Here is a 13,971-nt window from a genome sequence, read left to right on the forward strand (position 1 = left end):
CAGACTACAGTCTGACCCTAATCATTTTACCCAAAGTGCACACATTAAATGGTCTCTCTCCTCCCTACTCCATCGAATAGTACTCAGCCTCAGCAACATCAGCAACTGTGGCTACACACCGCAATGCCAAAAACACTCTTACAACCCTTACAATTCCCCCTGCTAACTCGTGCTCATTCCTTAGACTTAATTGAGTGATTGACTCCTCCAAGAGCTCTCCTTGACCCCTCTCTCACCAACCTGAGCCCCGAGTATTAGTTATACCTTCTCTGCTCTCAGAGAGTATCTTATGCATTTTTCCTCAATCCTTCATTCATTCATTCATTCAAATATTGAATGTCCATTTTGGGCCGCCAGGCTAAATGCTGGGGTACAGAGATGAGAGGCATAGTTTCTGTTCCCAAGGAGCTCAAACTTTGGATGCAAATGAAATTGATCATTTACCCATGTTTCTCACTTACGGACCACTCATTAACCATTTTTGTAGCCCCAACATCCGATATCATGTATGGCATACAGAGGCTCAAAAAATGTTTGTTCAATTTCACTTTTATTGTGAGAATCGGAACTTAAATTCTTCTTGTTTTAATGAGTGAAGTGAGTCTTAAGCAAAACATAATTTTTAAAGCAATACGGGATTTACCTTCTATTTACTTTCTACGAATTATCCATGCTGCACTCAGTTTTATATGTCAAGTTATGATTATTTATAATTGTTGCAAGTTTTGATTTTTATTAATTATTCACTTTATAGCATATTACCAATAGTTTATGTTATCCTATGAATAAAGGTTTAATGTACCCTCTCTCAGGGAAGGCATCGTAAAAAAAAGAGAGATGCTTAGATCTTACAAGACTTCCCTGATAGCTTCCCGCCAAGGAGAAGTCCCATTTGCACATTTCAGCCTCCTCCATGTTCATTTAGTAGCCATTTGTTAAGACTCTACTAGTGCCAGGCCCTTTGATGGGGAAAAGGGGAAGGTAGTTAAGGATCAGTAACAAAGACAATACACAATGCTCTCGTCCTAAAAATGCTTCCCTACCATTGTGGAGCTGAGGGTAAAGTTTCATCCTATAAGCACAAATGCATTAGGATTTTAAGCAAGAGAAGAAATGTGTTTAAATCCTACACCTTAGAAATGCTAGATTTCCTCCTTGACCTTTATCAGATTTTCAGCTCTTGGGGTTAAGTTTTAAAAGCTCTGCCTTGTATGCCTGCCTCTTCTCCCTCTTTTCCTTCCCATAAGTTAAGCTCTCAGAAGGAAGTGCTTTACCTGCTGCGTTGAACTCCTTATCTCACATTCACTCTTCAACCTGCAGCACGTTGGCTTCCGCCTCTGCAACTCCATTAAACCCACTGCAGCCAAGATCATCACTGATACCTGCAAAGCTAAATCCAGTGGATGATTTTCTTTACTTTATTGGTTGTCCGATCATTCTGAGCCTAATGCCTTGGCTTCTGGAATGTTCCTATCCCGTTGATCTCTGTCTCAGGCTTCTAAGTCCTGCCCTTCCCTTCCCTGGCTAGCACTGCTGCTCAGGTCTGCATCCTTGTTCCACTGTCTCTACAGACACTACTCTTTCCTGCCAGATCTCATCCAAGGCCAGTGTTAACTATCCCTGAAATGCCGAAGTCTCCCATAAACAAATAGCTTAGAACTTTCAGCCTTGATCTCCCTCCCAGGCTTCCAACTTACACAGCCAACTGTCTGCTGAGCATGTACACTTAACCGTCTCAGAAGAATCTAAAGCTCAAAATTTCACACATTAAACTCATCATCTCCCCATCCACAATCTGTACATGCATTGGAATTCCCAATTTCAGTTAATAACACTCCCAGACAGAAACCCAAGTCATTTTTTCCCTAGTTTCCAGCATGCATGTAATCACCAAATCATACCGATTTCTTTGCTTGTTTTCCCTATAGAATCCATTACTCCCTTTTATCCACATTCCTTTAGCTCCAGAAATCATCTTTACTTCAACTGCTTCATTAGCCTTCTAAACCATTTCTCTGCCTCTTCATGGTCTTTCATACTACAGAGGGATAAAGAGATTGGGGGCCCTGGATAAAAAATAAGCAAAGAGCCATAAGATTACAATTTCGATTTTATGAATTTCAATCTAATAGCTCTTAAGCCAGATTAAAATAGTAACGAGCTGAATTGGGTGTAGACAGGGTTGGGGGGCAGTGAAAGAGACAAAAGAGAGAATGAACTAGAGTAAGATTTGGTTAAATGAAGAGAGTTCCTTTTGAAGGTACATTTTAAAAGCCCCCTGAGTGGCAAAGCATTTCCACGAACTCTAAAGTGAACTGGTGCTAATTTTTTTTAACTTCCATAATAAGAACTTTTTTAGCATCTGCATAAGAGTATCGTGTTTGTTTAGGATTGGTATAACCGACATCAGCTTCACTTGGGCTTCTTGTAAGCAATGACTCATGTTGTTTTAGCTGGTGTTGACTCATTGCCTCACAAAGGATGACACAGCTGTAAACACGCAGAGCATGGCCTGCTTTTGCCAATTATGTGCTCCCAGCAACTGGGAGAAGTGGGAGTCCTCTAGCGCGCTGCTTTCTGCAACTAAGCACAATTCAGATTTTACAAAAACAGCTGCCCAGTCGACCTTCTAATCATGAAACTTTATAAATGAGGAGGGAGAGGAGGTAAGTTATAGTATTTAAAAAAAAAAAAAATCACAGGGTCAGACATCCTCCGTTTTTCAAACAGAATCTGTGGAAACTTACAGCCAGCTCTTTTCCCCATTAATTGCTTACTCTGTTGAGGTCAGTAAATGTTTTTCTTAAGATGCCAATGAAAAGTCTCAGCAAGTATGTTTTCAAGACTCTCCAAGATGCTCTTACTAAGATAACGTGCATGGGAGGCTGTAATAGTGTTTGAAAGGAAGCTAAGGAAATGCCATTCTCTTAATGGACACCACCTTTTCTCTAGCTCTATACCGGGCGGGAGCCAGTTTTCCCTCCCTCTGTGCCTTCCTGCTGTTGGCCTTTCTGTGCCACCAACACAGGAGAAGGTGGCGTGGGCCCAATTGAATGCTGTGGTGATGGGGAGCAGGTGACCACATTCAGAGCCTGGCTCCACAGGTCGCTATTCCCCATGAGGCTCCAGGCGAGACACTTTTCCACACTTGGCTTCCCAGTTGTGCCACAGAGATTGTTCCTTGCTCTCCTCACTCACGACTGTCTTCATGAAGGTTGTTTTCTATTAGCGACACACTCTGAACTCCCTGGCTGCTTAAGAACAGTGAGAAGATGCTCCTACACACGTGGCGATTAGCAGAGAAGCCGAGACCACTGTTTATATATAATGAAAATGATTGTCCAGTCTCTATAGTTCTGGTCCTAAGAATCAAAGTTTTATCAAAATGACTACCTTAAAAAATAAATGCAAGTGCCCAGAGCCTGCAGGCCATTCTGATTCTTACCTTTCCAGAAGATTCAAGTCCAGATTGAGATGGGACCGGGATCAGTTTTCTCAACAGAAATCCCTGAAGCCCATCATAAGTCAGCATCATACATGGCCTTAAGGTCACTGGAGGACAAGGGCTGTACTCAGGCTTATAGGAGACCAGAGATGGCTCAGGGGTCTGGATTACCATGACCTATCTTATCCTAAATTTTTGAGCAAGATTTAGAACAGAACTGGTCTCTACAAAGTCAAAGTCTAGGACCTGCCTTAGTCCCTTAGTTGGCTTCAAATCAAGATAAGGTGAAAACTTGAGTGAATATTGGGAGATAAAAGAGCAAGGCAGGCCAGGCATGGTGGCTCACACCTGGGAGGATCGCTTGAGCCCAGGAGTTTGAGACCAGCCTGATCAACACAGCAAATCTATCAAACGAACAAACAAACAAAAAATTAGCCAGGCATGGTGGCACGCCTGTAGTCCCAGCCACTTGGGAGGCTGAGGCAGGAGGACCACGTGAGCCCAGTAGTTGAAGGCTGCAATGAGCTATGATAGTGCCACTGCACTCCAGCCTGTGCAACGGAATGAGACCCTGTCTCTAAAAAAATAAATAAATAAAAATAAGCTAAAAAGATGAAAAAGAGGAAGGCCCTATTAATTTTCATGGAGTGTTGCTTTTAAACTTGCATTAAGAAGTCTTACGTCATAAATCACATTGCAAGGAATTACTTGAAAAATATGTTTTTAATCATAGAAATCTAGTTTAGCAGTTAAAAAAAGCAATTAATAAAACTAAAGTGAAAAATTCTAAGATCTAATTACTAAGAACATGAACCTAAGGATTTAAGGATTAAGAATTGCCCTCCCTTCTTCCACCAAAAAAAAAAAAAGCCCCAGGAAGATTTCCTGTTACTGACTGCTTGGTCAATTGTAATGACTTTCTCTAGAACATTTTTGTCTAGTTTTAAATATTGTTACCTAAATAAGACTGAATGAAGGTCAACAATATAACTTTCAAATGGAAAAAAAGTCCTATTATTGAACTTCCTTCAAGTAATAACAAAACTTATCAAATAAATTATTTATATCCATTCCATATGTCCATTCATACCAACCTCTATGCTTATTCCATTAAACAGAATAGAAATCTTCACAAAACAAAAGACTAAAGCAAAATAGAATATTTATAACATTTACTACATGAAAGTTATGATTGCTAGTTGCTAAGTGGGATACATAATATTGTCCCTTCTCTCAATAATCACATGGTGGCAGAAAAACAGTAAAGCCATAATATACTACTAATGTTACAAGATTTAAACAAACAGATTAAAAGCACCAGTTTTGGAAGGAGACTGGGCTGGAATCTGGGCTCTCTAATTCCCTTGCTGTGTGATCCTGGGAAACTTCTCTGTGCCTCAGTTTCTTCTATATCATAGGACTGTTGTAAAGATTAAATGGGATAATGCATGTCAAGCTCTTAGCACAGTGCTTGCCCCATTGGTAAGTGCTCAAGAAACCTAGGACTTTCTTTTTAAGAACCAAAATTACAGGACAATAATGTATGATTAATTACAAAATGATCGCTGCCATTATGGTGGTAGACTGTAGCTTGTTAGGGTGAGCGAAACTCTTCGAGCTACTATTATCAAGGAAACCTTCAGAAAAGAAGTTAAGTTCTTTCTTCTTTGACTACATTTATATTCATATTCATATTCTTTCTCTCTCTTTCTCTTCATCTCTTGCCATGTAAATATGGGTTTAATCCCAACCATTGACATATTAAGTTTGGCTACTGTATAAATGTCAAAGTGTGGTAGTGAGGGTGAGGAGAAAAGTGGAGAGGAAAGAAAGATCAAATATCATGAGTTACGATGTCATTTCAGGATGTTTAAATTTTTTTTCTATCACCTGTCAGATTCCTACTGATCTTCAAAAACATAAACCTTTGTATAAAGGCAACTACATTGGTGGGTGTTTGTCTAAAGGCAAATGCATTGGTCAGTGTTTTCTAAAATGATTTTCATACATGAACATTGAACAGGAAATTTCAAAGGGATTCTTTTCCCTATCAATTACTAATGTACAAAAGTAAATTTTTTGGCTAATCACAAATCTTAACATAAAGATTTATCTCTTGTACATAAAAGATAATTGCCACAACTTACAATTACTAAAATAACAAATAAATCTCAAGTGTTTGACAGTTTAAGAAATATTACATACTACTTTTGTCTTTGGTTTCCAGTTTCTCCTTCCTGTGCTTTGTGTTGTGTGTTTGTGTGAAGTCATCATCTATTCATCTAAGGGATCAGAAATGGAATGCAGAGATTTCATTAGTTTTTAAGAGTAACATGAGATATGCAGCTGGTTCTCTAACGATACTTAGTATATGTTCTCCCACCCTTGGAATTACATGGCACTTAATGCCTGTCAAATGGATAGTTTATCTATACTATTCATTTATTGAAGAGTGACACAACACATTTGATACTCAAAGAATGTGTCATAAACCCCAGATATTTACGATGAATACATAGTATAACAATCTTTTACTTTTAGACAATAAGGTAACTTGAAGCTTTTGGACACATTATTATTTTGTTTTGATGTACTTTCCCTAGAAATCACAAAGAAATGGATATGTGAAACTTCATGTGATGAAGAATGATACATTATATAAAACTCACTAACTCCAGTAACCAGAACGCAGCAAGAAACTGAAAGCAGACAAAGTAAAAAACTCTCAAAGAAACCCAAAGAAATGTTATCAAATTCTCTAACAAACGATTATACATTTTAGTCCTTTGAACAGCGTTTCCTTTACACACATTCTAACAAGCTTGATTATTTAATCGAAAACAAATTACAATATTAGAAGGAAAGAAATACTGTTAAAGACTTTCAGGCCAGCCTCACAATAAGAGGGAAATAACAATAAACAACAATTTAAATTATATAAGAAATAATACACCAATATAGGCTATTTACTATTAAGGCAAACGAACTTACACGTCGCAACAGGTACCTTTACTTTAGTATAGAACATTAAATTATGCTGTCTTAATGATGACAGTCATTAAGAAAAAGGTCAATTTCTACACTACTTAAGGGTATGTTTGACTTTTTATTTTCATCCAAAGAGGCTTAAAAACAAAGTCTATTGCTTAAATAGATAGAATTTATTTCCTTTTCTTTTTTTCTGAAAAACATTCCATTCCATTTACCTCTTTTGCTTTGGTACATAACATTTTACTTTTATTCTTGGCTGGAACTGATATCTAGAGAACATAGGGTTGCGAAATAAGAGCACGGCAATTACTTCAGAAATGAAATGGTTTGGTTTGAGGATGGAATGAGAAGAAATTCTGATTATATGCAAATTAGAATGTTTAGCTAAAATATATTTACAGATTTTCCTATAATATCTCAGGAACAGTGGTAAAAAGAAAATGTTTCCTATCAGGTACAAAAATAGTTGTAAAAGAATAAAAGATTGTCTCTGTAACACTCTCTAGGCAAAGAGAGATTTAAGAACATCTTTACTCTCTTAGCACAGCATTTAGTTTAGAATCTTTCTGATTCTTTTTCTCTTAAGCCTATAATAAAATTTTGCTTCCAAAAAATCATGGAACTTTAAAAATTAGAGAATTTATCTTTATAGTTTTCATGAACTCAGATCAAATAAAATTAAACCATTTTATTGCACTTTGTGTCAAAACTGAAAAGAATGGTAGATTAAATGACCCAATTCATATTTGGTTGACTTTTTAAAGGCAAAGAGGTAAAAACAATAAAATTACCAATAATGTTAAATGTCTGTTTTATAGTATGTAAAATACGTCAAGTGTAGAAGGAATGCCCCACAGTGATAAATTTTACTGACAAGATCTATAGATGCAAAAATCAGTAGAGAACAGTTTGAGGAGAAAAGGAATATTTGCATAGTCTCAAAGCATCTCCCCAAAGATAATTATTAATTACAAAGGGGAAAATAGTAACTCTGCAGTACATAAACCTGGCAGACACCACCTTAACCAGGTGATCAAACCTAACATGAACACTAATCAGACATATCGACATCATGTACCTGCTGATATGATGCACTGAGAAGGACCCAACATCACCTCTGCAGAATTCTCATCAAGAAACGCAGGACCTCGATCTAATCATGAGAAGACATCAGAGCAGCCCAAATTGAAGGACTTCCTACAAAATCACCAACCAGTACTCAAAAAGTGCCAAGGTTGTGAAAGCCAAGGATAGACTGTCACAAATTGGAAGAGACTCAGGACATAACTAAATTCAGTGTAGAATCCTAGATTCAATTCTTTGACAGGAAAATTCCAATTCTAGTGGAAAAACTAGTGAAATCAGAATATAGTCTGTGGTTTAGTTAATAGTATTGTACCAGTATTCACATGTTTAGTTTTGACAATGGTATCGTGGTTTTGCAAGATGTTAACATTTGGGGAATCTGGGTGATGGTTACACAGACTACTTTTTCAAGTTTTCTTTAAGTCTAAAATTGTATCAAAATGAAAAGTTAAGAAAAAGTCATCATCTTCATCCACTTGAAGGTGATTCTACAACACCCTAAATTCCCTGAAGTTTTGTGGATATATTAGGGATTAATGATGAAGGAGAATTGTGCAGGTTAAAAATGGATAGAGCAACTGGCCAAATGTTTGGCCAAATGACAGGATCAAAGGAAATGCACCAGATGTTTTTCAACAGCTCTACAGATGGAGGCACCTAAACTCAGCAGGGATCCCACTGTAAAAAGAAACCAGAGACACCAACTCTGGTTTCAACCATAACATAAAGAATGACCTATAAATACCCCACTCTCTCATTAGAATCCTATTTCCATTACTATTTCTGAATCCTCTAGAAAAAGTACACCTCTATGCCTCAAAATTTGGTGTCCCCGTGCATGTGTACATATGCTCACACAGACCTACATAAATGTTTAATTTAGCAAGAGCTAGGACCTTGAAATAAATGTCCTCTAATTCATTAATTTCAATCCAGAAAGGTACCAATGAATCCATCACGAAGTTGTTAAACTGAGTTTCTTGGATATGTAGGTAAATTAAATAAATAAATAAATGTTGCTAAATTTAGTTTTTCCTCAAAATATTTACTTTCTAATCATCATAAATTTCATTTTAATCAAATTATTCTTATTATAAAGAATAGTGATGATATTAGAAAATAATATTCCCTTCACAAAAGTTTAAACATTACTGTAGAATTAGAATTCCCAGGATAACCTTGGATAGCGTCTATATTTGTTTTCGAGGAAGAGCTGGCTCTTTCCCTCCCCTATTTTTGTCCCCTCTCAGGAAGGCTATGGTATAGCTAGATTAAAATCAAAAATAATCATGACCATTTTATACTATATCTTCACCAAAAAATGTTGAACATCACTATTTCTATATAACTTAGGAAATCCTTGAAAAATAAGACATCTTAGCTTTATTTTCATTTTATCAGTGAAATTATTTTGTGTATTTTCAATATTCTCACTCCAGATTCTAAACAGAAGGTTAACATCTCTAAAAATCATGATTCTAAATATAATTCCAAATATTTCTTTTACCAGAACTAAGAATTTATAGTTCTTCATTCTCTTTCTTCCTTTACAATAGAAAGCAGATATAGAATTTTGTGAAATAAGGAATTAACTTCCCTTCCTTTCAACAAATATTTATGACTCATGAGTCTCTTTGCTGTATGAATAAATTTTGCAGGGATTTGGATCCCCTTGTTCTGGAAATGCACCAGACACCAGGCCTAGGACTCCCACCACTTTTGAATAAATGAAGTCACTAAACACAAAAAGTGTTTTGTTTTCCTAACTAAGAATAAGCATAAAATGTACGGAAATTCAAGCTGAAACTGATGCTTTCTTGCTGTAACATCAAAATTAGTTGACTAAAATAAAAAATCAGTGAGACTGAAATACTTTTGCTAAAACTTCCTCTGAAGGAATTATGCCCTTGCTTTAAACTGTTGAAAAGTTTGTGTGTGAATGTGTGTGTCGTGGGACAGGAGGGCAGTGAATCTTGGTGGTTGTCTTGCTTTTGAGCTCCAAAGAAACAAATTAAAATTCAATGTTACAAGTATGCGATACTGCTAAGAAGTCACAGCAAAAGTAGATTTTGTAGAGTCCTTTAAATTAATTCCTAGGAGAACTTTAAAAGATGAAAATGTAACAAAACAGAATTAATTATAAGAATTAACAACCAAGTCTATCCATCCTTGTGGTCTATTAGAATCGAGGAATATGGTGACAGAAATTGTATAAAACAAATAAGAAATAACTGTTAAAGTGGGGGGAGGTCGGAGGGAGGGGGGGAGATCCCAAAGGCTCAGAAGGAAATGTTTAACAGTATTTTAAAGGCCACAGCAGATTTCCCCAAGTAAATTCAAAGAGCAAAAACAGAAGAACAAAGAGGCATTAACTGCTCTTATTTACTGGCACAATGTGTATCCTCAATTTACTGAACTTCCAGTAGTGTCAGGATGAGATGAACAAAGGATGATATGTATATTAGAGATCAAAATGTTAATTTATCTATACTGAATTCCAATTTTAAAAAATGAATTTAAATCTGAGAATAACTTATTGTCAACCTCTATCCCAACCTAGAATCTTTTAGGTAGGTACCTATAACTCCGTCTAAAGGCCAATGTATTTATATGATTTGAGGCGGTTTCATTCATTATGTCCCATATATGTTATACTTTTAACCAGTGAAATACATAGTTTTAACCAATTTACAAAATGAGATAAGAACAAGTGATCCCTTAAACCTTTCTAAATTGAGATGGGAGCTATAAAACTCAGATATTTGAGCTTTGAATGACCCACCTTTTTTCTTGGAAAACAAGACCCTTTTTAAAAAATTTAATTTTCTTTTCTTTATGGCTACCTAGTCCCAACAATTTTTTTAAAATTTATTATTGTTTTTTAGAGACAGGGTCTTGCTCTGTTGCCCAGGCCAAAGTACAGTGGCTCAATCACAGCTCACCATAGCCTCAAATTTCTGGGCTCAAGCAATCCTCCCACTTCAGCCTCCCCAGTGCCTGCGACTACAGACACACGCCACCACGCCCTGCTAATTTTTTAATGTTTTGTAGAGACAGGGTCTCGCTATGTTGCTCACACTGGTCTTGACTCCTGGCCTCAAGCGATCCTCTGGCCTCAGCCTCCCAAAGTGCTAGGAGCACAGGTGTGAGCCACTGCGTCGGCCTATTTATCTTTGCATCCCCAGTGCCTAACATGTTGCTGGTACATATAGTATGAGCAAATAAGTTGAGTTCCGCTGTTAAAAATCCCACCATTTTACCTTGGCCATTTTATAACCTTGGTAGGAATTCACTGGTTTATTCAGCAAATATTTATTGAGCTACACAATGTACTGTTCTAGACACTCAGGATACAATAGTAGAAATAATGAACAAAATACAAAGAGAGAGAGAGAGAGAGATTATGTTATATTCTAGTGGGAGAAATAGGCCAAAGAAAACTCAAAAACACAAACTCAGGTATAGTGGAGGCCTGAAAAATAAGAAAAAATGGTTTGCTTTGAATTGAACCTATGCTACCAAGAACTAAAGAATAATGATACTTAGGAAGTCAGATACAATAGTCCATGCTTCCTAGTACCATGCTGGTCACTACTCCACAAATATGTAAGCAATTTAAAGGAAAGGGTATTCTTGAAAGAGAGAATGCTTTCTTCAGAAGTAGAACAATATGATCTTGCTTCTTGGCTTGAAAGGAAGTATTGATCATTAGTTAGTGAGTCAAAGGTTAATAACTTGGGCCTGATTATTTCTCTTATCAGACTCATGATTAATGGTGTGGTGTCTTCTGGCTCCTTGTAAATACAGGAACCTCCTTTTGATTGCTTTTGCTGGGAACCAAGGAATTAAGTTATTCTCTTGTGATTTGGTTGCAGGGGTAGGGGGTTCATCTGTCTCCTGCATCAGATGGAGAGGGCACCAATGCTCCTATAGAGAGAGGGCAGGGCCGTCGCCAAAAATGCAAGCTTGGAACAGCATAAATCTAATTGGCAACCATATGGTAAAATACTAGCTCTGACATGCAACTCTTTTGCTCTCACATATTATCATTCCACAAGACCACATGCTGAGTTAATAGAACTTCTCGCCAGTTTGCTTTGGAAACCCACGTAGTTTCGAATAGCCCAAGTGGCACACTCTGGCTAGTGCTTCTAGACAGCTGCTGGGAGTTACAGACAGGACAGCTACACCAGAACCATTTAAAAATGCACAAACTTGGCTCATGCCTCTTGTCAAATTACTTATATCTTAGTCACTCATAATCTGAGTAATTATAGCCAATGATTATGTTTAGAAAACACCCAAAAGACAAATGCAAGTTTGTATCTTCAAGTAGCCTTTAAAATAATGTGCACAACTCCTAACGCTGGAAGAAATACGTTATCTTGTCATTGTCTTTATATAAAAATGAGATTTTCACCCAACTTGTTCTTTTTGGAAGAAACAATATTTTCTTTGTTAGCCAAGCCCAACATAGATCTCATGCCAACGGAGTTTGTTCTTTTCTTGGATACTAGCCAAAAAGATATTCCTTGAAGTAAAGTCACAATCTATTGAAAGCCTCACAAATCAATTAAATTAGGAAACAGAAGTAATCATTTCACATAAAGATAAAAGTGCGACAAGAAATGACCGAAAATAAACATGATGAAAAAGCACACCACTCAGATTGCCCATTTATAAAGAAAAATATGCATCAATGGATCAGTCACATTTAAACAAATAAAACTTCCCCTAAATATATGTCAGATCTCAAGCCATCTCACTTATTGTAATATTTTTATCTACCCACTTAAACTTTTTCTTTAAGTTAATGAAAGTCTTGTTGGCCTTGATCTTGCATCAAATGGGTGAACACTGATAGAATAATTAAACAGATGTCTGATTTATTAAATCTGAAATGAACATCGTGAGATAGTCATAGACCTCTTTTGACCCAAAGGAAATACTATAATTGCATTTACAGCACAGAGTCAACATTAGCAATAATCAAATAATGACACCAATGCATTTATTCAACTGAAAGGTTTTTAACATCTAGAAATAAAATTGTTTTTAAAAGTCTGAGATTTACTTTTTAGAGAATCTCTTAACCTAGCATGCCACCGGAGCTAAAACTTGAGTTCCCCTTCATTTTAGCTCAAGTGGCATGCAGTTACTAAAGAAGCTCTCAGTAGTATTCATAAGTATTTTGATTTAGGATAATGTTTCTTTTTCCTGCATTTTCTGCTTGTGTTTCATTTTAAATATTTTTAAATTTTCCAGTACTTTACAGGCAACTTTGGCAGAAATGAGGTATATATCTGTCTATCATCGAGTTGTACGGAGAATACAATTCCGCTGCTAATCTCCGTGAGCCGATTTCAGCCTTAGCTGGTGGCGACTTCGTGCACTTCCCACTTCCAATCAAGGACAATACAAAGAACACTAGGCTCAGTCATCTAGTCCACCAAAATTCGAAACATGTGACGGTGGTCGCACGCCCCGGCAGAAAACACAGCTGCACGAGCAAACCCCCCGCCCGCCCGACGCGGCCGCCCTCGCGGGCGCGGTTCTCGGTACCTGCTGAGCGGGTGGCTGGCGGCGGCGCGGGGCGCGCAGCGCGGCTCGGCGCTGGGGGGCTGGGAGCGCGCGTACGAGTGGTAGGCGGTGAGCACCACGCCGCCCGAGTCCTCCACCTCCATCGTCAGCCGCGCATGTCCCGGCGCCGGCCCCAGAACAAAGGCCGGGACCAGCATGGGCCAGCGCGCCGGAGCCCGTCACCCGCGGCCGCGGCGCGCGTCCTGCGCCCGGAGCCTGTCCCGCGGCTGTCAGGGGCCGGGCGGCCCTCCCCGGCGGGACATTTGCATACACTGGGGCCACGCCCACGAGCGCGGGTGGGGGCGGGGCGGGCCGCGCGGGTGCCGGGGCGGGGGGCGCGGTCGCTGCCTCTAGGAAGAAAATGGAAGCCTGCCGGGATCCTCGGGGGCTCCGGCGACCTGCTCCAGTAAAGTTTTTGTTTTCCTTTCTTTGTTTCTTTTCTTTTCTTTCTCACCCACCCCGCCCCCCACGCCCGGTCCCCTCCGTGTGCGAGGCTTGTCCCGGGCCGGAACATTTCCTGCCTGGCCGCGAGGACTGACACGGAGAAGCCGTGCCGGAGGCTGAGGAGGAGAGAGGCCGGCTCTGCAATGCGTGCGCTGGGGAAGGAAAGGAGAATACGGCACACTCTCATTTAAAGCGTCCACATCAGAAACTGAAGAGCCGGATTACGTTGCTGTTTACTTAGTCGAGTTGCAATAAACTTGATTTCCTTTCGGGTCAGGTAATTCCCTCTCGCAGTGAACACTTCCCTCCCACGGCCTCCGTGCGCAACCACCAGACTCTTACCTCACCCTACATCCCTTTCCTCCTCCCAGCCCTGATCAAATTTACAGATACTGCTTCCAGCTTGTCTGAAAATTAGGCTTAAC

The 13,971-nt window shown here is 38.7% G+C and overlaps 1 protein-coding gene across 1 annotated transcript in view; it reads right to left on the bottom strand.

Moving 5' to 3' along the window:
• Positions 1-13,206, bottom strand: part of ARHGAP28 (Rho GTPase activating protein 28) — a 180,298-nt gene extending 167,092 nt beyond the window's left edge. Inside the window, exon 1 of the mRNA XM_012652101.1 lies at positions 13,085-13,206. Within this exon, the coding sequence (XP_012507555.1) occupies positions 13,085-13,206 (122 nt within the window). The remainder of the gene's footprint in view (positions 1-13,084) is intronic.
• Positions 13,207-13,971: the final 765 nt, after the last annotated feature.

This window comes from Propithecus coquereli, unplaced genomic scaffold (genome assembly GCF_000956105.1).
Source record: "Propithecus coquereli isolate 6110/MARCELLA unplaced genomic scaffold, Pcoq_1.0 Scaffold38, whole genome shotgun sequence".
Classification (NCBI taxonomy): domain Eukaryota; kingdom Metazoa; phylum Chordata; class Mammalia; order Primates; family Indriidae; genus Propithecus; species Propithecus coquereli.